This window comes from Mesocricetus auratus, unplaced genomic scaffold, assembly GCF_017639785.1.
Source record: "Mesocricetus auratus isolate SY011 unplaced genomic scaffold, BCM_Maur_2.0 Super-Scaffold_100027, whole genome shotgun sequence".
NCBI lineage: Eukaryota > Metazoa > Chordata > Mammalia > Rodentia > Cricetidae > Mesocricetus > Mesocricetus auratus.
The window spans coordinates 10,985,962-11,005,194 of NW_024429208.1; the positions used below are offsets into that span (position 1 = coordinate 10,985,962).

A 19,233-nucleotide genomic window follows, 5' to 3' on the forward strand; every position below is an offset into this window, starting at 1 on the left:
TTTATTTAATAATATACAGAGAAAAGAATAACGCCAGCTTTATATCAGCAAGGATTCATTTGGCTTCATTCCAAGTTTTATCTAAGGATGCCAATGAATTAACACTTAGCACCACCTTAGGACCAAGCAATAATTAAATAAAAGCCTATCAAAGATATACTGCTTTTCCCTATGCCTAATTAAGAATTATTCAAAGTGAAGTAAAATCAAATTCTTAAATCGTAATATCAAACACACAAATTCTCTCCCCCACTCAGACAGAGTCCCACTGTAAAACTCAGCACATCCCAGGTATTCCCAATATCCCGTATCACCTCACATTCATTTTTATGATTTTCCAATGATCTGTGTTAGATGTGGAGGTATTACTTTAGAGGTCACCGAAAAAATGGAAATTCCAAAAGTGAGTGATGGGAAGAAACTTCACTGTACCAATCATTTGCTTTTCCAAAATCGGTAACTCAAGTTTACTGGTTGATCACTTTGCAAGCATTAGTTCATTTACTCATTAAGACACTATAACACAGTTCATACTGCCTTCATTCTACAGGTGAGAGAACCAAGGCACAGGGAAATTAAGACTGTTAAGTGAGATCACACATCTACTAGGAGGCAGGGTCAGACAGAAGCTGACTCTGTCTGCTTCCAGACCTATGGTCTGAAGAGAAGTAAGAGTGCTGGGCCGTGATGGTCAAGAAGAAGCCAGCAGCAGCGGTACATCACTAAATCAAGGCTTAGCTGCCCTTTGCTGAAACATGCCATAGGTTTCTCAGAACATACTTGCGTGACTTTATTTCTTCCAATTCTTTTGTGAGTTTCTCGTTTTTCTCCTGAGCCTCGTGTAATCGCCGCTTTAGGTCACCAATCTCTTCTTGGGCTTCGGATTTGATGTCATTTGCAATGACCACTGCAGTTTGAAGATCAGCCTGAAACTGTCGCCATTCTGCAGATTCTTCCTATATTAAAAAGTTAAATTTTGACTTGCAAAGAAGAGCAATGAAGATTTATTTAAAAGCAGTAAAATTTGCTTATGATTAGTTTGCCCTACCAAGTCATACTCTTGAATGGTGACTTTTTGTTTTTAATCTCAAGAGTTGTTGTTATCTATTTTTAACAGACAAAGCAGCTCTTATCAGTGAACTTGTTCTTAAATGAAGGAAAGATTTGCCATCTGGTCTTCCCACCGAGGCATCAAGTATTCAGAGTGCTCAATAAATATTAATGAGAAAACATGTTAGACTTCTCTTCCTCACGCAAGTTTCAAAACAAATCTTATAAGTATTATCAAAAATTCAGAGCTTTACCTCTGGAACTCTTAAGAGGGTATATAAATGCTACATGAAGGTATATAAATGTATATAAACGGTACGTGAAGGTACATAAATGGTATGTGAAGATATATAAATAGTAAGTGGAGGTATATAAATGGTATGTGAACCATACAGTGAAAAACTATAAATACCCTGACATCAAAAACTATCAGAAAAAAAAACTAAAGTAAAGGAAAAGGAAGAGGAAGCCAGAAGAAAAACTGAACTCAATGTAGACAGACACAATCATACAAAGAGGCTGTAAGGAACCGAGTGGTCTGCCGCTTCCCACAGACAAGAAGGATGCGGGTGTGGCTGGGCAGAGAAGTCTCCCCGGGGGCTTCACTTCCCCCAGAGCCACAGCTGGGCCTTGCATGAGCCCTCCAAACCTCAAAGCAATTTTCTAATACCATGAAAGCAGCCAGAACAACTGTGTCAGGGCTCAAGGTCTATGATTAGCACATTCTCCCTCCACATCTTAGCAGCCTGAGTGCTGGCAGCTAACCCAACCCAGAGAATGCAGAAATCCCACATAAAAACAGCCTCGTTTGTGATTTTAAAATCAAAAGTTAATAAACTTTCTTTTCAAAATGTCATACATTTCCTTACTACGTTTCCATAAAATTATCACCCATAAATCACTACCAGTACATCCTCCTACCTTAAATCCGGTCTCAGTCCTCACTTAAAATAATGGCATCTGCTTTCAAGCCCAAAGCCCAGTGTGGCCAATATCCCACTAGAGATTAAAGCCATGGTGAAAATTCCAGAAAACCGTGTTTCCCAGTGAGATGGCACATGAAAATTCGTCCTACCCGCAGTCTCCTGTGAAGTGTCTTGATTTCTCTTTCCATGTCATGCTTTTGGTCTTGGAGCTTTTTAACAGTATCTGAAAAGACCACAAAGATGAACAATTTCTCAAGTTCCTAATGATCTTTCACGTGCAAAAGGAAAGATCTGAAAGAGGTGCTAAGTGATCATCAAAATGGTTCTGCAAAGACTTGCTTACTTTCTTCACGACACTTAAAAGCATGAAAGAATATTCAACCCAAGATTAGAGTTTTTGGGTGGCTTCCTAAGTAAACCGAAAGCAATTGTTACAAACATGCATATTATTGGCGCAAAGCCAATCAAAACAACACAAAAATGTGAACTTTTAATCATAGAAGTTACCACTCTAAACCATGCAAGCATAATTCCCTTTATACCATTGGAATAAATTACAGAAAGGTGAAACCAGTAAAATTATTTATATAACTAATTGCAATATCCAGAGGGCTACCACTTAATCTAAGGATTAGCAGCAGTAAACACAAGAGGAAATCCCATACTGCTTGGTTGGAAGGAAGTTCTGCCTTAAAAGCCACGCACACAGAGAAATACCTCAGGAGGGCACCACACTGTCACTGTCCATCTGAACAGCTGTCGCGCTCAGTGCTCCAACAGAAAAGACTCTTACGTATGGTACCAATCCTTTACTAAGAGTTTGCATATTGATGCTACAGCTCCCTCTCCATTCTCATTCATATTCTTTCTTTCCTCCTCCTCCCACATACACTAATATAAAAACAAATCAATCTTTCAAATCCAGAGCCTCATATATGCTATGCATATGTTTTCAATGGCTGAACTACATACATCCCAGCCATGATACATATATATGTGCACACACACACACACACACACACACACACACACACACACACGAATCTTTTTGATTGCTTTTGAGACATGCTTACATGCTTACTATGTAGCTCTGGCTGTCCTGGAACTCATTACATAGACCAGGCTGGCCTCAAATTCAGAGATCTGCCTGCCTCTATCTCCTGAGTGCTCGGATTAAAAGGAGTATGCCACCACACTCAGCTTTCTTAAAATCTGTGGGAGGGGAGAGGGGGACAAAAGGAGAGGGAGGGAGAAGGAGGGAGAGGGAGGGAGAAAGAGGGAGAGGGAGGGGAAAGGAGGGAGAGGGAGGGGGAAGGAGGGGATAGACAGAGAGAGAGAGAGAGCGCGCGCATTTGTGCACTCAAGAGAGCAGATGTAAAGGTCAGGGAACACCTTTAAGAGCTGGTTCTTCTCTTCCACCGTGGGATGTAGGGCTGAGCTCAGATTAATCAGGCGTGCATGACAAACATTTCTACCTAGTCTCTCATGATATGAATTAACTTCAGTAATAAAATACTGGTACGAACTATTATTAGAAGCACATAATATTTTCTAAAGTTGGATGAAATGAGACAAAACAATGGAGAGACAGAATAAAATGAGATAACAGGGCACAGAGGGACAGTCTAATTTTGGCAGCCAATAGTTAATGTCTCCACTAGGAGACATTGCCCCAAAATTGCTTAGTGAAGTCAGGGCCCATGAAAGTGTTCACAATTTATTCATTAATTCAACAATCATCTTGTAAGTATAAACTATGAATCAGGGTGTTTTCTAGATAATGAAGATATAGAGAAAAAGATACGGTTTCCACCTTCTTACAGATGTTTTTAAAACAAGCTAATGCTGCCCTGAGCTAGTAAAGCAGGATGACTTCATCGTCAAAGGACTAAACTTCAGAGGCTGTGTCGTGGGGAAGCTACTTCCAACCTCCTTTAACCTGGAAACTGAGGGCCGGACAGTCCAGTGGGGGTGAGGCGAACACGCTGAGTGGACAAGTCCACGGCCCTGTTCTCTGCCTACAGAAACAAAGGTGACTCTGAAACCAGCAGGGAAGCCCGGCCCCTTGTCAGCTCACACATGGGTGGATTCAGACACTCGACACAGACGGAGTAAGGACAAAAGCTGAAGACACCAGAGTCTGTCTTTCCTTACACTCGGCCCACTTCTGTACAAGAGCTGCTCGTTGTTTTGTTCTGAGTCAAGGGTGCCTCCCCATTTAGCCCTTGCTGGCCCGAACTTGCTACCTAGACTAGTCTGGTCTTGAACTCACAGAGAGTCACCTGCTCAAGATATTTTATAAGAAAACCAGTCAAACAAAAAAAATTCTCTTAAAAATTGGCTACAAAATGTTTTCCCTGGGGGCTAGAGAATTAGGCCAGTGGTTAAGAACACTGGCTGCTCTTGCAAATGACCCAGGTTCAGTTCCCAGCACCCACATGGCACCTCACACCTGTTTGCTGACCCCAGCTCAAAGGGATCCAAGACACATCCACACAGGTGAAACACTCAAACGCAAACAAAACTGAAAACTTGTTTTCCTTTTCTTCTGGTCACAAAGGACATCGTCAGACATAATTCACAAGACAGCCAATTGTATTATTACTCACTTTTAGCGCCTGCCATCATGATTCTGTGGCGCATTAAACTCCTGTGCGTGCTCATCTTAGACTGGTTATAAAGCTCTAATTTCATAAATCCCTTTTGTTCTGGTCTTTTCTTCGCCGACCTCTACACAGACATCACACAATCATTCTTAACAAGGATATTTGTTGCTGCTGGTCCTGCACATGAATTACTGCCCTGTTATTACTCCTTTTAAATAAAAGGAAAGCTGTCAGAGAAAGGACATGTACAAACAGCATAAACTGTACTAACCGGGTCTTTGGGGATGTGATTTTAACTCTATGACCATGTTTGTACTTTTCCTCTGAGACAAAAAGGTAAGAAATGGCAACAAGCTTTTCCTTCCTGATAACAGGAGTTTCCATTTAAGTTCTTTTTTTAGAGACTACTGCCACCTAGCACAATCGAGGGTCACAGGAGAAGGAAACATCCCTCCTCCTCAGGAACTTCAAATACATTCCTTCCTCTCCACTTTCCCTAGCATGAGCAACACTGCCACCTACTGTCTTCAATTCAAATTCTCCCAAAAATCAGAACCATTATCGCCTTGTGTTTAAATAACAGATTAAACCTCTATTCTTACAGTGCTATTTTTGTTTTGGAAATCAGATAAATTGCTGTTGCATTATTATTCCATCTAACTTTGTTCCGAACAGTTCTGGGCACTGCCCTTCCTGCTTAGTAATGGCTCCATAATTGTCTCACCGCCAATGACCCTGACAACAAGAGTGATCCATGCTAGCTAGCTCTGGTTACATGCCCAGTCATGCAGATGTTACCGGGCAGTGACCATGGGCCCAAGCTCAGGCTACAGTAGGTACTCTTGACGACTTACTAAAATCATCAACATCCTTAACAACCTTCCTAGCCTCCAAAGCCCAGGAAGCTCTCTGGGCACTAACTACCATCAGTTGTTTCCTAGTGAAAGAACTAAGTGTGATTTTCAGAGGAAGGGAAAACCAAGGGTGAATAATCTGTAAAAAGACGCAGATAATGTGCACAGGACCTAGAAGAAGACACAAATGAGTTTCAAATGAACTATATGCAGCTTTGCATTATTCTTACATTTTGCTCAGATCTTTATTCTCCCTCCTCCAAAATAAAGTGGTTATAATATTTTCTTCTTAATTCTAAAAGACATGTTCAAAATAAAAAGATAAGAAAACAGAAGTTGTAACAAAATAAGATTACCTTTATTTGCATTTAATACATTCTTCTAGATTTCATAAGAATGTATATTGTTTTGGTTTGCTTTTTATCTGAACTTGGTCTTGCTGTGTTTCCCAAGAGGGCCTCAAATTCCTGCAGAGGCTCAAGATATCCTTCTACCTCATGGGACTAGAGATGCACTACCACACCTGGCTAGCTTTTTCTTTTTTAAACACAAAAATATCATGATTTTACTGATTTACAAGTCTGTAGTAAATAATGGAATCCATTATCAGCAAATCCAGATGTGTAACACCAGCTAGATGGCCCCAGAGTATTCATTCCATCAATGGAACATACCAGAATTTGTTTTTAAAATCTGCAATTAACAGAGTTAACACAGTCCCAACTTCTTGTAATAAATACAGCAAATGTCTTTACAAAATTGTTTAGATATTACTTGGAGGAAAGTTCCAAAAGTAGAAATGATGAAGGGCCACTTACAAATAGCAAATGAGCTAACTTGGTATGAGTCTACCTACATGATTTTTTAGTGTTTTGGGGGTTTTGTTTTTGTGTCTTTTTGAGAAGTCACTAATTTACTTATGATTTAATAGAGTGCAATGAAATCAGCATTTCTAAAGGGACACTATTGTATCTGGCTATCATTTCCATGTTACATTTGAAACTTTAAGTGTTTTAAACTGCAGAAGTGTACTATGGCTGGTTCTGTTTCGTCTTCTATCCAAGACTCAGATCTGCCTTTTTCTTCCTCACCAGCAAAATGGCAATGAGAACAGGGAGACTCACACTATGTCCATAAGCTATTTACTAGATTACAACTGTTAGAAAAGGAGCTTGTGGGACTGGAGAGATAGGTCAGCAGTTAAGAGCACTGGATGCACTTGAAGAGGATCCAGGTTCGGTTCCCAGAAGCAGCATGGCAACTAAGAACCATCTGGAACCCAGTTCCAGGGAATTTGGCACCCTATTCTGAACTCTGAGGGCATGAGACACACACACAGTATGCCTACATACATGCAGACAAAAAACACACTCATAAGATAAAATATAGTATTTCCAGCCGGGTGTTGGTGGCTCATGCCTTTAATCCCAGCACTTGGGAGGCAGAAGCAGGCAAATCTCTGTGAGTTCAAGGCCAGCCTGGTCTACAGAGCGAGTTCCAGGACAGCCTCCAAAACAATACAGAGAGACCCTGTCTTGAAAAAAATAAATAAATAAATAATAAAAAAGTATTTCCAAATGTTGTGCTAATAGGCACCCACAAGCACACCTGCAAACCACCACTGCTGTTCCTAAGAAGGGTCCTCACAGTTGATGGCTACGTCTTTTTATAGAGTTTTTCTCAACATTCTTTTAAGAAGCTTAAAAATACTACTCCCTCCTCTTGCATGCTGTATCAAGCTTTTTAATTGTTCACATCTGCTCAACAGATACTACTAGCATCTGTTTTGCTTTCTCTTTCATGCCAAGTAGCTTTTTTTTTTTTGGTCTTTTTCTGATTTGTATTTTCATATACTTTTACTTCAATACACATTTATTTGTTTGTTTGTTTGTTTTTAGGATCCATTACTCTCTGTCTTGTTCCCTTGCCAGTTCAGTCAGTCAGGCCAGTGAGCTCTCTCAAGCATACACAGCCATGCCCAGCTTCCTGTGTGATTGCCGGGATTTAAATTCAGGTCCTCATGCTTACACAGTAAATTCTCTCTCTTAATTTGAGACCCTGATGCTATTTACTCTTCATATCATCACCATCATCACTTTGAGACAGGGTCTCATTATGTAGCCCTGGCTGGCCTGGAACCCATTATTTAGACTAGGTTTGTCTTGAAGGCACACAGATCACCTGTCTGTGGTGGGTTAAAGGCATGCTGTGCCACCATACCCAGAACAGCAGTCAACTCTGGTTTGCTAGAGTGGTGGTGGAGTCCCTAGTTCTGTCTGGGGTGCTCTTTACATAATCTTTAGTCAGCTGTTTCTCTTTTAAGAAAATAAAATGCCCAGTAAGCCCTGGTTGATATCTCTTCATTTATACAGAATATGAATAAATATTAGTGACATACGCACATCTCTAAACCACTGTTGGACCCACAGGCTTCTCACTCACGGTACAGCAACTGTAAAGGCTCTGTTGATGACAAGGTCAACAGGAGGACTGGACTCCACGGTGCCCAGAGGCACACCCATTTCACAGTGGGGTCAAACTGCTCTCTTTTCCCTCTGTATGGTTCTCTCCTAGACCACATGGTAGCTCTGCAGATGCCATCCTCTCTCCTTCCTGACACCAAGGTCAGGAGAAGAGCCCTGCCATCTCATTCTACTCCTTTATCCAGAAGACTCTCAGCCCAGAAGCAAATAAACAAAGGTGGGGACAGCTAAGTCCTGAGCGGGCAGCACCCAAAGCTTGCTGGGAAATCATTACTCTGAGTCTCATTTGGTCTGTAGGATTTTCTATTGTTGGTCTGTAGGATTTTCTATTGTTTTATTTCTCCATACCCCTGATTCTACCTGCTCTCCACACTCCAGAAATTACTCAGAATCACTGTCCACTGGCATAAGTCAACTGTTTTCTCTCTCAGTGTTAGCTTCACTGAGGCTTTTATATTTCACTCATATTCTTTTTTTAGGGAAAGGAAGGGCATGGTGATCTGAAGCCGTGTTCTGAACTGGAAGTTGTGTATTTACATCATGACTTTCTGGCTTAGATGCTAAAGCCACAGACTAGAGCACTGAAGGCCAGGTATACATTGTGTGGTACTGATATGATCTGGGAGTCTCCTGGGACTCGAGGTGTGCTGTAAATTGGAGATTATTTCATAGGTCATTAATATCTATTCATTTTCTTCAATTGTTTTCTCCCTGTACCTCATACTTCAGATACCACAGAGTAATCCTCAACTTTACTACTCTGTTCATTTAGTTTGATGTTTAAAATGATACAATTTTTTATAAAACATTGAGTTCTAGAGTGCCTATGTGTTTTATTTTGTAGTTTTATTTCTCAGCAGTTTTACATTTGTCCCTTCATTATGAACATATGTTCCTGCACATTCTTGAGCCCAGAGGCTGCTGTATAAAACCTTACTCAGCAATTCCCAGGTCAGGAATTTAACTTGGGGTAACTGGGGAGCTACTACTATTGAATACAGGAATTTCTCTCATGGTACTGAGGAACAATAACTACTGAATATGGGGTTTATCTTGGGGAATTGGGGAGCAACTACCATTGAAAACAGGATTCACTTGGAGGCTGATGAAGAGGTTCTACAATTGCTTGCTAAACTATTCTACAGAGGAATAACAATTTCTTCTCATCAGATTCATGTATCTGATGTGAGAATTTTCTAGAGAAAAAAATCTGACTGCCAGCAAACTCGAGAGCTCTGGCATAGTGTAACATGTGTTTAGACACTGGCTGTCATCTGAGGGACGGAAAGGAGGGTGTGGCAGCACACACCTATAGTCCTAGAACTGTGGAAACTCAGAGGCAGAGAAGTCAGGAGTCTGAAGCTGGCCTACAACAAATAAAACCCCAAATATATGAATATATAAAGCTAGCTGAAAGCTTGCCTAACACTCATGAGGTCCTGGGATCAATCTGCAGCATTATTTAAAAATTACTAAAAGTTGGATGGAGTAAATAAAGCTATAAAGAGACATTTTGATGGCAGCTGGAAAAAAAATCTAATTATAGGTTATTAGTCAATACTAGAAAACTAAGAATAATTTTACTATATGTGCCCAGGAACTCTTCTTCAAGGAATCATATGTGGAAATATTCAAGAATTAAGTGTTAATAGTTTAGCGCGCCCACGCACACACACACACACACACACACACACAGAGCAAGCCATGTAAAACGACGATGAGTAACAAGTGTAAGTACTAGGTACTAAGTACCCTTCTAATAATGATATATATTTGAACTTTCATCTCAAAAAGTTGGGGAAGAAGATACGTAGATTTTTTTTTAATTACTCAAGATTTTCAGTCATTTTTTAGTTAGGTTCCATGTTGAAAATGAATAATTTATAAAGTTTTTCTAATGCTCCATTTACCACAAGGTGTCACTCTTCCCATGTTCAAAACCAAGAGGGCTGCCTGAGAAAAGGGGCAGCACTGATTTACTAAATGGGCAGGACATGGAAGGAACTTTCAAAGTTAATCTGGAAAACTTAACTTCTTGCATGCAAGAAGCAAAATTATCCTGCCCCTCTCTGAGGATTTATAAGCATCTACTGGTCAGGTGTAACCACTGGTGGCTTGCCTATGTGTCTATAAATAACCCATGTTCCTGTAGGAAACCCTAATGAAACTCACTGGTTCACACACTAGCTGGGAAGGAGAAGAGATCAGCAGGAGACAGATAGTAGAGGAACAGGTAAATCTGGTCAAAATATATTATAGACACATTAAAAATGCCAAAATGAACCGGGCAGTGGTGGTGCACACCTTTAATCCCAGCACTCAGGAGGCAGAGGCAGGAGGATCTCTGTGAGTTCGAGGCTATCCTGGTCCACAGAGTGAATCTAGGACAACTTCCAAAACAATACAGAGAAACCTTGTCTCGGAAAAACAACAACAACAAAAAACCAAAAAACCAAAAAAGCCAAAAATGAAACGTTCTTATGTAAAATTAATATATGCTAATAAAAAATTTAAAGTGTATAATAAGAAGCAAAATTAAATAAATTCTTCCAAATACAAAATATCAACTCAATCTAGGACTGGTGAGATGGCTCGGTTTTTCAGATCATTTGCTGTTCTTCCAGAAGGACCTAGTTCAGTCACCAGCACCCGTGCCAGGCTGCTCACACCCCCTGGATCTCCATCCTCAGCACCAGTGCCAGGCTGCTCTCTCCCCTATTGATCATTTACGGAGAAAATGCCTCACAGCTGGATCTCGTGGAAGCATTTTCTCAATGGAGGCTCCTTCCTCCCTGATGACTCTAGCTTGCATCAAGTGGACACACAAAGCCAGCCAGAGCACAGTCACAACATCATCTTCTCAAAAAGATTCAGCCCCATCGTTGGCTGTTTCAATAGACAGGTCTATGAATGTATAAAACAAAACAAAATAAAACAAAAAAACCTTGGTCAACCCAGAGATTCAGGATTGGCTAATAAGTTAAATCCTGAAAACTTACCACGGATGGCCAGCTCTTCTTTGACAATACCTCATATGTCCCCACAACCTATCAACAGGCCCTGTCTCTGCTAACCACCACTCTGTCAAGGAACAATGAACTAACAGTGACCAAAGGAACGCTGCAGACGCCCCATAACCTGAAAGATGTTAACTAATGCGTCAGGAGAGGCTACCCCACCCCAGCACTGTTTTGTACAAGAAAGTATAAAGGGAAGATGTGGTCCAGCGATAAGAAAGTGAAGTTCACATGGACCAGGTCCTGGGCTTCATCTCCAGCATCACAAAAGAAGGCAGCGGTAACACAACGTGAAACTTGTCAGTAACTTACGAATCTAGAGGAAAGCTACAAACAAGAGTTTTGTAAACGTTCTGTCTGACAATAAATTCACAAGAAGTGGCAGACAGTACAAACTCACTCACTCAGACGACCCTGTTGTGCACAGCAGTGCACAGTCCCTTGTTTCTGTATCTACCCATCAACCTACTTTTTCCCAGAACTCCTTGAGGGTATAGCAATCACAGCCCTTTACTGGAAAGCTTGGTGTGTGGTTTCTAAGAACAGGGATATTTTATGTAAACATAGTGTAATTATCAACTTCCTAAATGTATTATTAGCATATCTTTAATCGCTTAGCCACAACTCAATTCTTGATTAGTGCCTTTATATCATTTTTCCCCTGTAGTAATGGACCTGTCTAGACATGGGCATTACATCTGATTATCATGTCTCCTGAATCTTTTGTCTGGGACACTTCCATAGTCTTTCTCCTTCATAACACTAATGTTTTTAGGGCTGCAGCTCCCTCCACACATCTGCTACTAGACATGCATCATCTTGTCTGTCTAATGTTTCTCGGTCGTTAGTATATGCCTCGGTCAGAATATATCTCTCTTGTGCTATGCTATGTGCCTCCATCACCCATACGAAAACCCAAAGTACTGCTCAACTTTCCCTACTGCATAAGCAGCTGTTTTTGTTTTTTTTCTCACTTGTAACTAATAAACAATTAATAAAATGATAGATTAGATTGATGTAAAAATCTGATTTCTCAACTTTCTTACAAATCCAAAATAAAGTTTAAAAAGTCTATTCATACAAAGTACAATGAAACTTGAAAATGGAGGTTTCATCTACCATAATACAAAATCTTTAGTAATAAGAAAAGTCAGGGGCTGGAGAGATGGCTCAGAGGTTAAGAGCACTGGCTGCTCTTCCAAGGTTCAATTCCCAGCAACCATCTATAATGAGATCTGGTGCCCTCTTCTGTCATGCAGGCACACATGCAGACAGAACACTGTATACATAATAAATAAAATCTTTTTTAAAAAAGTCAAATCAATTCAAAAACAAAGATTAAAACCAGTGCTCCATGATCAGGATGCTACAGGGTTAGTATTTTTGTTTTGTTTTTTGGTGGGGTTTTTTTTTTTTTTTTCAATCACTAGAATAAATGACTTTTCTTATGGTTTAGAAAATAACTGACGCCATTAGCTTTTCCTGTAAATGATTTTGCTTAATTAGATACAATTTTCAAGCGATGCTTCTATTGAACATTTGAGAACAAAACAAAGACCCCAAATTTCCCTAACTTCTGTAAGTCAGCTGTGCTACTGTGACCAGACTACGTGCCAGTCAGGTCACTGTTTTCACCATTAAACACGAACAAGGGCGGGAGAGAAAGAGGCAGAAAGCCTTCGTTACTCACTCTCTAAGTCAGAGATAATGAGGTTGTCATGAAGCTTCACGGCTCGATGCTGTTCTACTTCATCTTCAAGTTCGAAGATCGTTTCCTTCATGTCACTCCTTTCTGTCTCCTTTTCCTCCAGCTCTGATCTTAATTTCTCCAATGTCATATTCAAATCTTCAATCTGCTTCTTGGCTTCTTCCTGGAAAGCTCGATACTCATCTTCTACCTGAAGAAACGATGACAATTAAAGGGATAAACTCTATCTTAATGACAATTAAGATAAAACTCTGCAACCGAAGTATTTATGTTTGACATGGAAACTAAGTGTGAGCAGCTACAGACAGACTGAAAACCTGGCTACACTCAACATGGGGAAAAGCACTACAACAAGATTTTCATATGCTATGTCTGAGCAAAACCCCGATACATCACTGACCAAAACTACACTGGTGTCACTGACTATTTATGAAGCGTTTGGTGGACATTTTCTCTCCGGTTTGGGCTTCAAAAGTGTGCATTTGATGAACAACTGACATGCTCTCCTATCATTAAAAAAAAAAAGCTGTACTATGACAGAAAAAAAACCCTCAAATCAAATATGAGAACCATAAGGACTAGCAAGCTGGCTGAGCAGGTAAAGTGTTAGCTGCCAAGCCTGAGGACCTTCATTCAATCTCCAGAATGCACATGGAGGAGGAAGACGATTCCAACAAATCATCCTCCCATCTCCTCGCATGACTCAGCACGTTCACACAGACACACACAAAACATAAGTAAAACAAAGTTTTCATTTCTAATAGTTTCAATCAAAGTACTAGTTCATAGTACTCCTCAACACGTATCGCCTAATTTATCTCTAAAAGTGATCAGTAACAGACTGGCAAGATGGCTCAGGAAAAAAGGGCACCTCCTTCTAAAACTGATGACCTGAGTCCAATCCTTGGAATTCACATGAGAGAAGGAGAAAACCAACTCCCACAGTTGTCCCGACTGATGCCCCATCCTAAACAACACACACATTCTATCTCCCCTCACCTCTGAAACAAACGTGAATTAAGTTTTTAAAAAAGGAATCACTACAACAGTTAAAATATAAGTTATTCAAGTTTTGACCAAACATGCACTAGAAGTTCTCTGTTTAAAACTCACAGCACTTGGACAGGGAAGATCTCAGCAATCAAGATCACTTCCTGCTCTTCTAGACACCCTAGTTCAGTTCCCAGCACCCGTGTCAGGAGTCCCAACATCAGCCTGTAACTCCAGCTTCAAGGGATCTACCACCCTCTTCTGGCCTCCGTGGGCACACACATATGTGCCATAAATTAACACAAGCATGCATACACAGTAAAAGGTCACTCAGGATACAGAACCCTGGCCAGAACACCAGCAACCACGCCAGTCATTCTGACTGAGTTTTCACTATTTGTGGTGGTCTGAAAGAAAAGGGCCCCCAAAGGGAGTGGCACTATTAGGAGGTGTGGTCTTGCTGGAGCAGGTAGGGTGTTGTTGGAGGAAGTCTGTCACTATGGATGTATGCTCTGAGTTCTCATACATGTTTAAGATACCACTACATATTTAGTTCACTTCCTGTTGGCCGCCAGTTCCTTCTCCAGCACCGTATCTGCCTGCACGCCTCCAAGGCCACCAAGATGATAATGGACTGAACCTCTGAAACTGTAAGTCACCATCTCAAGTGTTTTCCTTTGTAAGAGTTGCTGTGGTCGTGGTGTTTCTTCACAACAACAGAAACCCCAACTAAGACAGAGCTATTACACTGAACATCTGTGAAATGAGAGACTAGAGGAATAATTTCTAAACTCTCTGCCAGCAATAAATCCTACCTCTCGGGAAACAGAAACAACTATACTCTAAAACTAGAATTAACTTGTAATAAAAGTACTATTTGAAAAACCCACAACTATAGCAGGACAAAAGGCAGCATACACTGTCAATCCCTGAAAACTGAAATCTTGACTCAGCACACCCCGTGCCACAGCATATTAAAGATAAGCATATAAAATTATCTATTAACCAGAACACGGTGTGAACTCATTTTAACTATAGACCACCTGGGAAGAAAATGACAAAAGAAAACCGAGTGAAAAATGACAATGTTATAAGAAACCGTTTACTCTATTTAAGGTCTGTGACGATGATTGTGAATAAAAGACAACGGCGGATTAAGCAAGCACTTCTGCTTTTCAACAACCGTGCTGTGTATGGCAGCTGTATAATGCTAAGTGAAAACATCTTTACTTGGGCAAATACCTTGGCAATGGTGTCCTGTAACCGATTGGCATCGTTCCGGGTATGAGCCAGATCTTCCTGCAGGCTACTGGCCAAAGTCTCTGCCTTTTCCTTGTCCAACCTCACGCTCTCCAGGAGGTCCTGGATATCAGATTTGTCTCCGGAGTTATGGATGGAATACAGCTCGGTCACTTTCTGCTTTTCATTCTCCAGCTGGGCCTTCAGGCGATTCATCTCGATCTGGTCACTGGCCACGGTGGCTTTGTACTCCTCCAGTGTGGCTGCCAGGGCTGCTTTGCCCTTCTGCTCAGACTCAATAATGCGCTCCATGTGGTGGCTGCGCTCCTTGAGCGCACCGATCATCTCTTGAGCTTCCTTGTTGTCTTGCTCTGCCATCTTCAGAGTGTTGCTTAGATGCTGCTGGACACCGAGGAGCTGCTCTCGCTCGAAGCGGGCGTTCTCAGCCAAATCCATGTACCGCTGCTCCAGTTCCATGTAGCGCCCGCTCTTTACGTCTTCATCTATGACGTAAGAAATGTGATGCTCATCTAGAAGGGAGCGGAAATATTCAATCTGCCGGCCAAAGAGTTCCAACTTATCACTCTGCTGACACAGCGACTCCATCAGAATGGCCTTCTCCTCTCCCAGCCTCTCGTTCTCACTGTTGAGTTCCTGGGTGATCTGCTGGAGATCTGCTAGTTCTTGCAGGGTTGCCTGAAGCTCCTCACTGGTACTGTGCTGGTTCTCTTCCATCTGGTGAATCCGTTCTGTCAGGCAAGCAACCGAGACCTCGCTCGCATTCCCACTGCTCCCCTTCCGAGAGCGCTCTATGCTTGGGATGCCCTCTGACTCTGAAGACGAGGGGGCATCCAGAGCATCATCACTTGAAGTGAGGGGCTGGTACACCTCGCTGCACTCACTGTCCAGGTTGTCCATAGAGTTACTGTGCTGGTGGTCCATGAGTGTATTTTCATCCTGACTCAGGAGATCTTCTACTGACCCGGGGGCAGACCCTTCCACTGAGGATGTCAGAGTTCCTCCGCCATCGCTCTGGTTGCCAGCGGTGATCTCTGGACTCAGGGACTGATAGCCAAATAGTTTTTCAGGATTGTCCAGTCTCTGCTCTAGGGAAAAGCCCAATGCATTCAGCCTGTCCTTTAGCATTCTGTTTTCATTTTTCAGCTGATTGAGCTCCTCTCGGATGGCTGTATTCTGTTCCTGCAGTTGCAGTAAAGTGGACTCCACGTCAGTTGGCTGGTGAGCAATAATGGTTTCCTTCTCTTCAGACTTCTCATCGCCTTCACAAGGGTCCTCGTTGATGCCCAGCTGAGCACGCATGTCTCGGAGTTCGTTTCTCAAATGCAGAATCTCCACGTCCTTGGTTTTTGCCAGCGTGAGGAGATCTTTCACCTTGGCTTCCAAGGCTGCTTTGTCACTGATCTGATTGTCCGACTTGGACTTGCTCATTCGGATATCACCCTCGGCAGCAGTGCGGCTGCGAGAACGTTTGGCCAATGCCACATCATTAGCTCCCTGACTTACAGAAGGCAGTTTTTTGCTCTGGTTTAGCCTTGTGCGTTCACGTTCACGTAATCTTTCTCTGGTAGAACTGGATTCTTTATTACCGGCTGAAGTACTCCGTTTGGCTGAGGAACTAGTGCCTACATGTTCAAAACAAAGAATTTAAGATAAAATTATTAGCAACAAAAATGCATGTGTTCAGAGCCCAGGACTACTGAGGTGAAGGTCAGGAGGCTAAAGAGACACAGACCTGCAACTGGTCATCTTCAAAGTCAATCTCGGGGCCCAGCTTGTGAACTAGACTACTGGAGGACAGCCTGTAAGTACTCAAACCCCCTCTTACATGCATATGCTGCATGAATATATTGTATTGTATTGTATTGTATTGTATTGTATTGTATTGTATTACTTACACATGTCATTCTATCAGATCCACTGCTTTAAAGAACTCTGTCTTATACAAGGATATTCTATGCCTGGTGAAAAGGAAGCAGCCCACACCTGGCAAGGACACCAATAATAAAGCGGGACAGAAAGCCTGTGGAGAATTCCAAAGACAGAGGCAAAGGAATGGTGAAACAAATACAAGTGGATAACAGAAGCTGACAAGGGTGGTATAACCTTCCCCAACATTAGGACACAGTACCATCACCAAAGGACCTTTTCATACAAAAGAAAAAAGTATGGATGACCGGAAGACAAAAGGAACATACCTCAGAATGAGGCAAGGACTGGCCAAGCCACAGAAGCAAAGGAGAGAGGACGAGACAGAGGGCCAGGAGAGCAGCTGGCTACTGAACTCAGCAGGCAGAACAGCTCAGTGCATGAGCAGCCTGGAGACTAAAATCAAACACCCTCAGGGGTATCCTCAGGAAGAGAGAACAAGACAACCAATGAACTCAAGAGTAAGGATGCTGCTGAGGCTGAACCATGTCTCCCAAAATGTGTATATTAAAGCCTTGCCTGGTCCCTAGAGTGTGCCTGTCAATTAAATTCAGACAGAGCTATGTGGTGGTTTGAATAAGAATGGCCCCCGTAGGTTCAAATATTAACCTATTAGGGAGCGGAACTATTTGAAAGGATTATTAGGTGTGGCCTTGTTAGAGGAAGAGTGGCCTTGTTGGAGAAAGTGTCACTGGGGGCGGGCTTTGAGGTTTCAAAAGCTCAAGTTTGGCCCAGTGTCTCTTCCTGTTGCCTGCAGATCCGGAGTTAGCAGTCTCAGCTATTGCTCCAGCATGTTGCCTGCCAGCACGCCGCCATGCTTCCCACCACGCTGATAAGGGACTGAACCACTGAAACTGTAAGCAAGTCCCAATTTAAATGTTTTCTTTTATAAGAGTTGTTATGGAGCCGGGTTTTGGTGGCGCACGCCTTTAATCCCAGCACTCAGGAGGCAGAGGCAGGAGGATCTCTGTGAGTTCAAGGCCAGCTTGGTCTATAGAGCAAGTTTCAGGACAGCCTCCAAAACAATACAGGGAAACCCTGTCTTGAAAAGCCAAAAAAAAAAAAAAAAAAAAAAAAAAAGAGTTGTTATGGTCATGGTGTCTCTTCCTAGCAATAGAACACTGACTAAGACACGCTGTTAGGGTGACTCTTATCCAGTGTGGTTTGTGTCTATAAAAACAGGAGATTAGGACAAAAGCAGAGGGACACATTGTAGGGACAGTGAGGAAGCAGACAAATAACCAAGGAGGCCTCAGGAGGAGCCACAACTGCCAATACCTCAGAGTTTACATACTCCATTACAATAAAATAAATTCCTATTGTGTAAACCACCCAGTCTATAGTATTTTATTACAGTGTACAAGCAGACTAACAGACATACACATCTGAACTAGAGTACCGAATCCTTTGGAGGTAATAAATGAACCCTGAGGTTAGGCGTAACCATCAATAGGAAAGCACATGTGCACAATGGAATGCCCCTCTGCTCGGCTCTAAAAGCCACGAAGAGGAGATAGCAATAGAGAGTATTTCATCTCAACATCCTTGCCTGATGAATAGGGCATTAAATGGGATAACCTCAGGCTTGGAAGTTAACACACTGAAGATTGTACCTTATATAGTCTGGTACAAAATGAGTTCCCAAGAAACATCTATCAAGTAAATGAATGGTTTGGCAAGACTATTAAGCTAAGCTTCAGTATAGTTATCTGTAGTATACCTACAATGAAGAAAATATAGTCTATGTCTATAACTTCAAAAGCTGCAATGAGGATCAAATAAAATCATGATTATAGCAATAAGGATGGAACCATTCCCTCTGTTAATTGTACCATACCACCATTAAAGTGAATGGTGGAATGTGATCTGGGATGTAAGAAGAAACTGTAGAAGCTCAAAGGGTAAGGGAACAGTAGGAAACCTGGGCTAGGAAAACCTAAAACAGAAGGGCTGACGGCTACCTGATGACTGAAGAGGGGATACTATAACGGTGGCCAGTTAGCTCTCTTTCATATGCCGTATCACATAATCTGACATTTTCATGTTTTATAATTCCTTATTAGTACATATTAACTGTACAAATTAAGGGGTTTCACCACTTGATTTTATATTCCTGGAAGTTTTGAAAGAGTTTTGTTTCTGTAATTATAAGTAAAATAAAGTAATATTCCTCCTTAGACTGTAGGATTCTCTACGTTCATTTATTAACTTTATTCCTTAGTTTTATTATAATATAAATGATTAGATTAATATTATTAATCTAAAAACAAATAGCTAAGGAGAAGGGAAGAAAGACAAATAATACCAAGATTAATAAAGCTTCAAGTAATCATATTTAATACTCACCTAAAATTATATAGGGTGTGTGTGTCTTAAATGTCACTTGGGCTGACAATGTGCCCCATAAGAACCA

At 41.5% G+C, this 19,233-nt stretch overlaps 1 protein-coding gene across 1 annotated transcript in view; it reads right to left on the bottom strand.

Annotated features, from left to right (window-relative positions):
- Positions 1-19,233, bottom strand: part of Specc1l (sperm antigen with calponin homology and coiled-coil domains 1 like) — a 106,456-nt gene that overhangs the window by 64,012 nt on the left and 23,211 nt on the right. Inside the window, exons 4-7 of the mRNA XM_005070763.4 lie at positions 14,877-16,516; positions 12,627-12,834; positions 2,126-2,199; positions 781-956 (exon numbers count right to left, since the gene is read on the bottom strand). Coding sequence (XP_005070820.1) covers positions 781-956; positions 2,126-2,199; positions 12,627-12,834; positions 14,877-16,516 — 2,098 coding nt within the window. The remainder of the gene's footprint in view (positions 1-780; positions 957-2,125; positions 2,200-12,626; positions 12,835-14,876; positions 16,517-19,233) is intronic.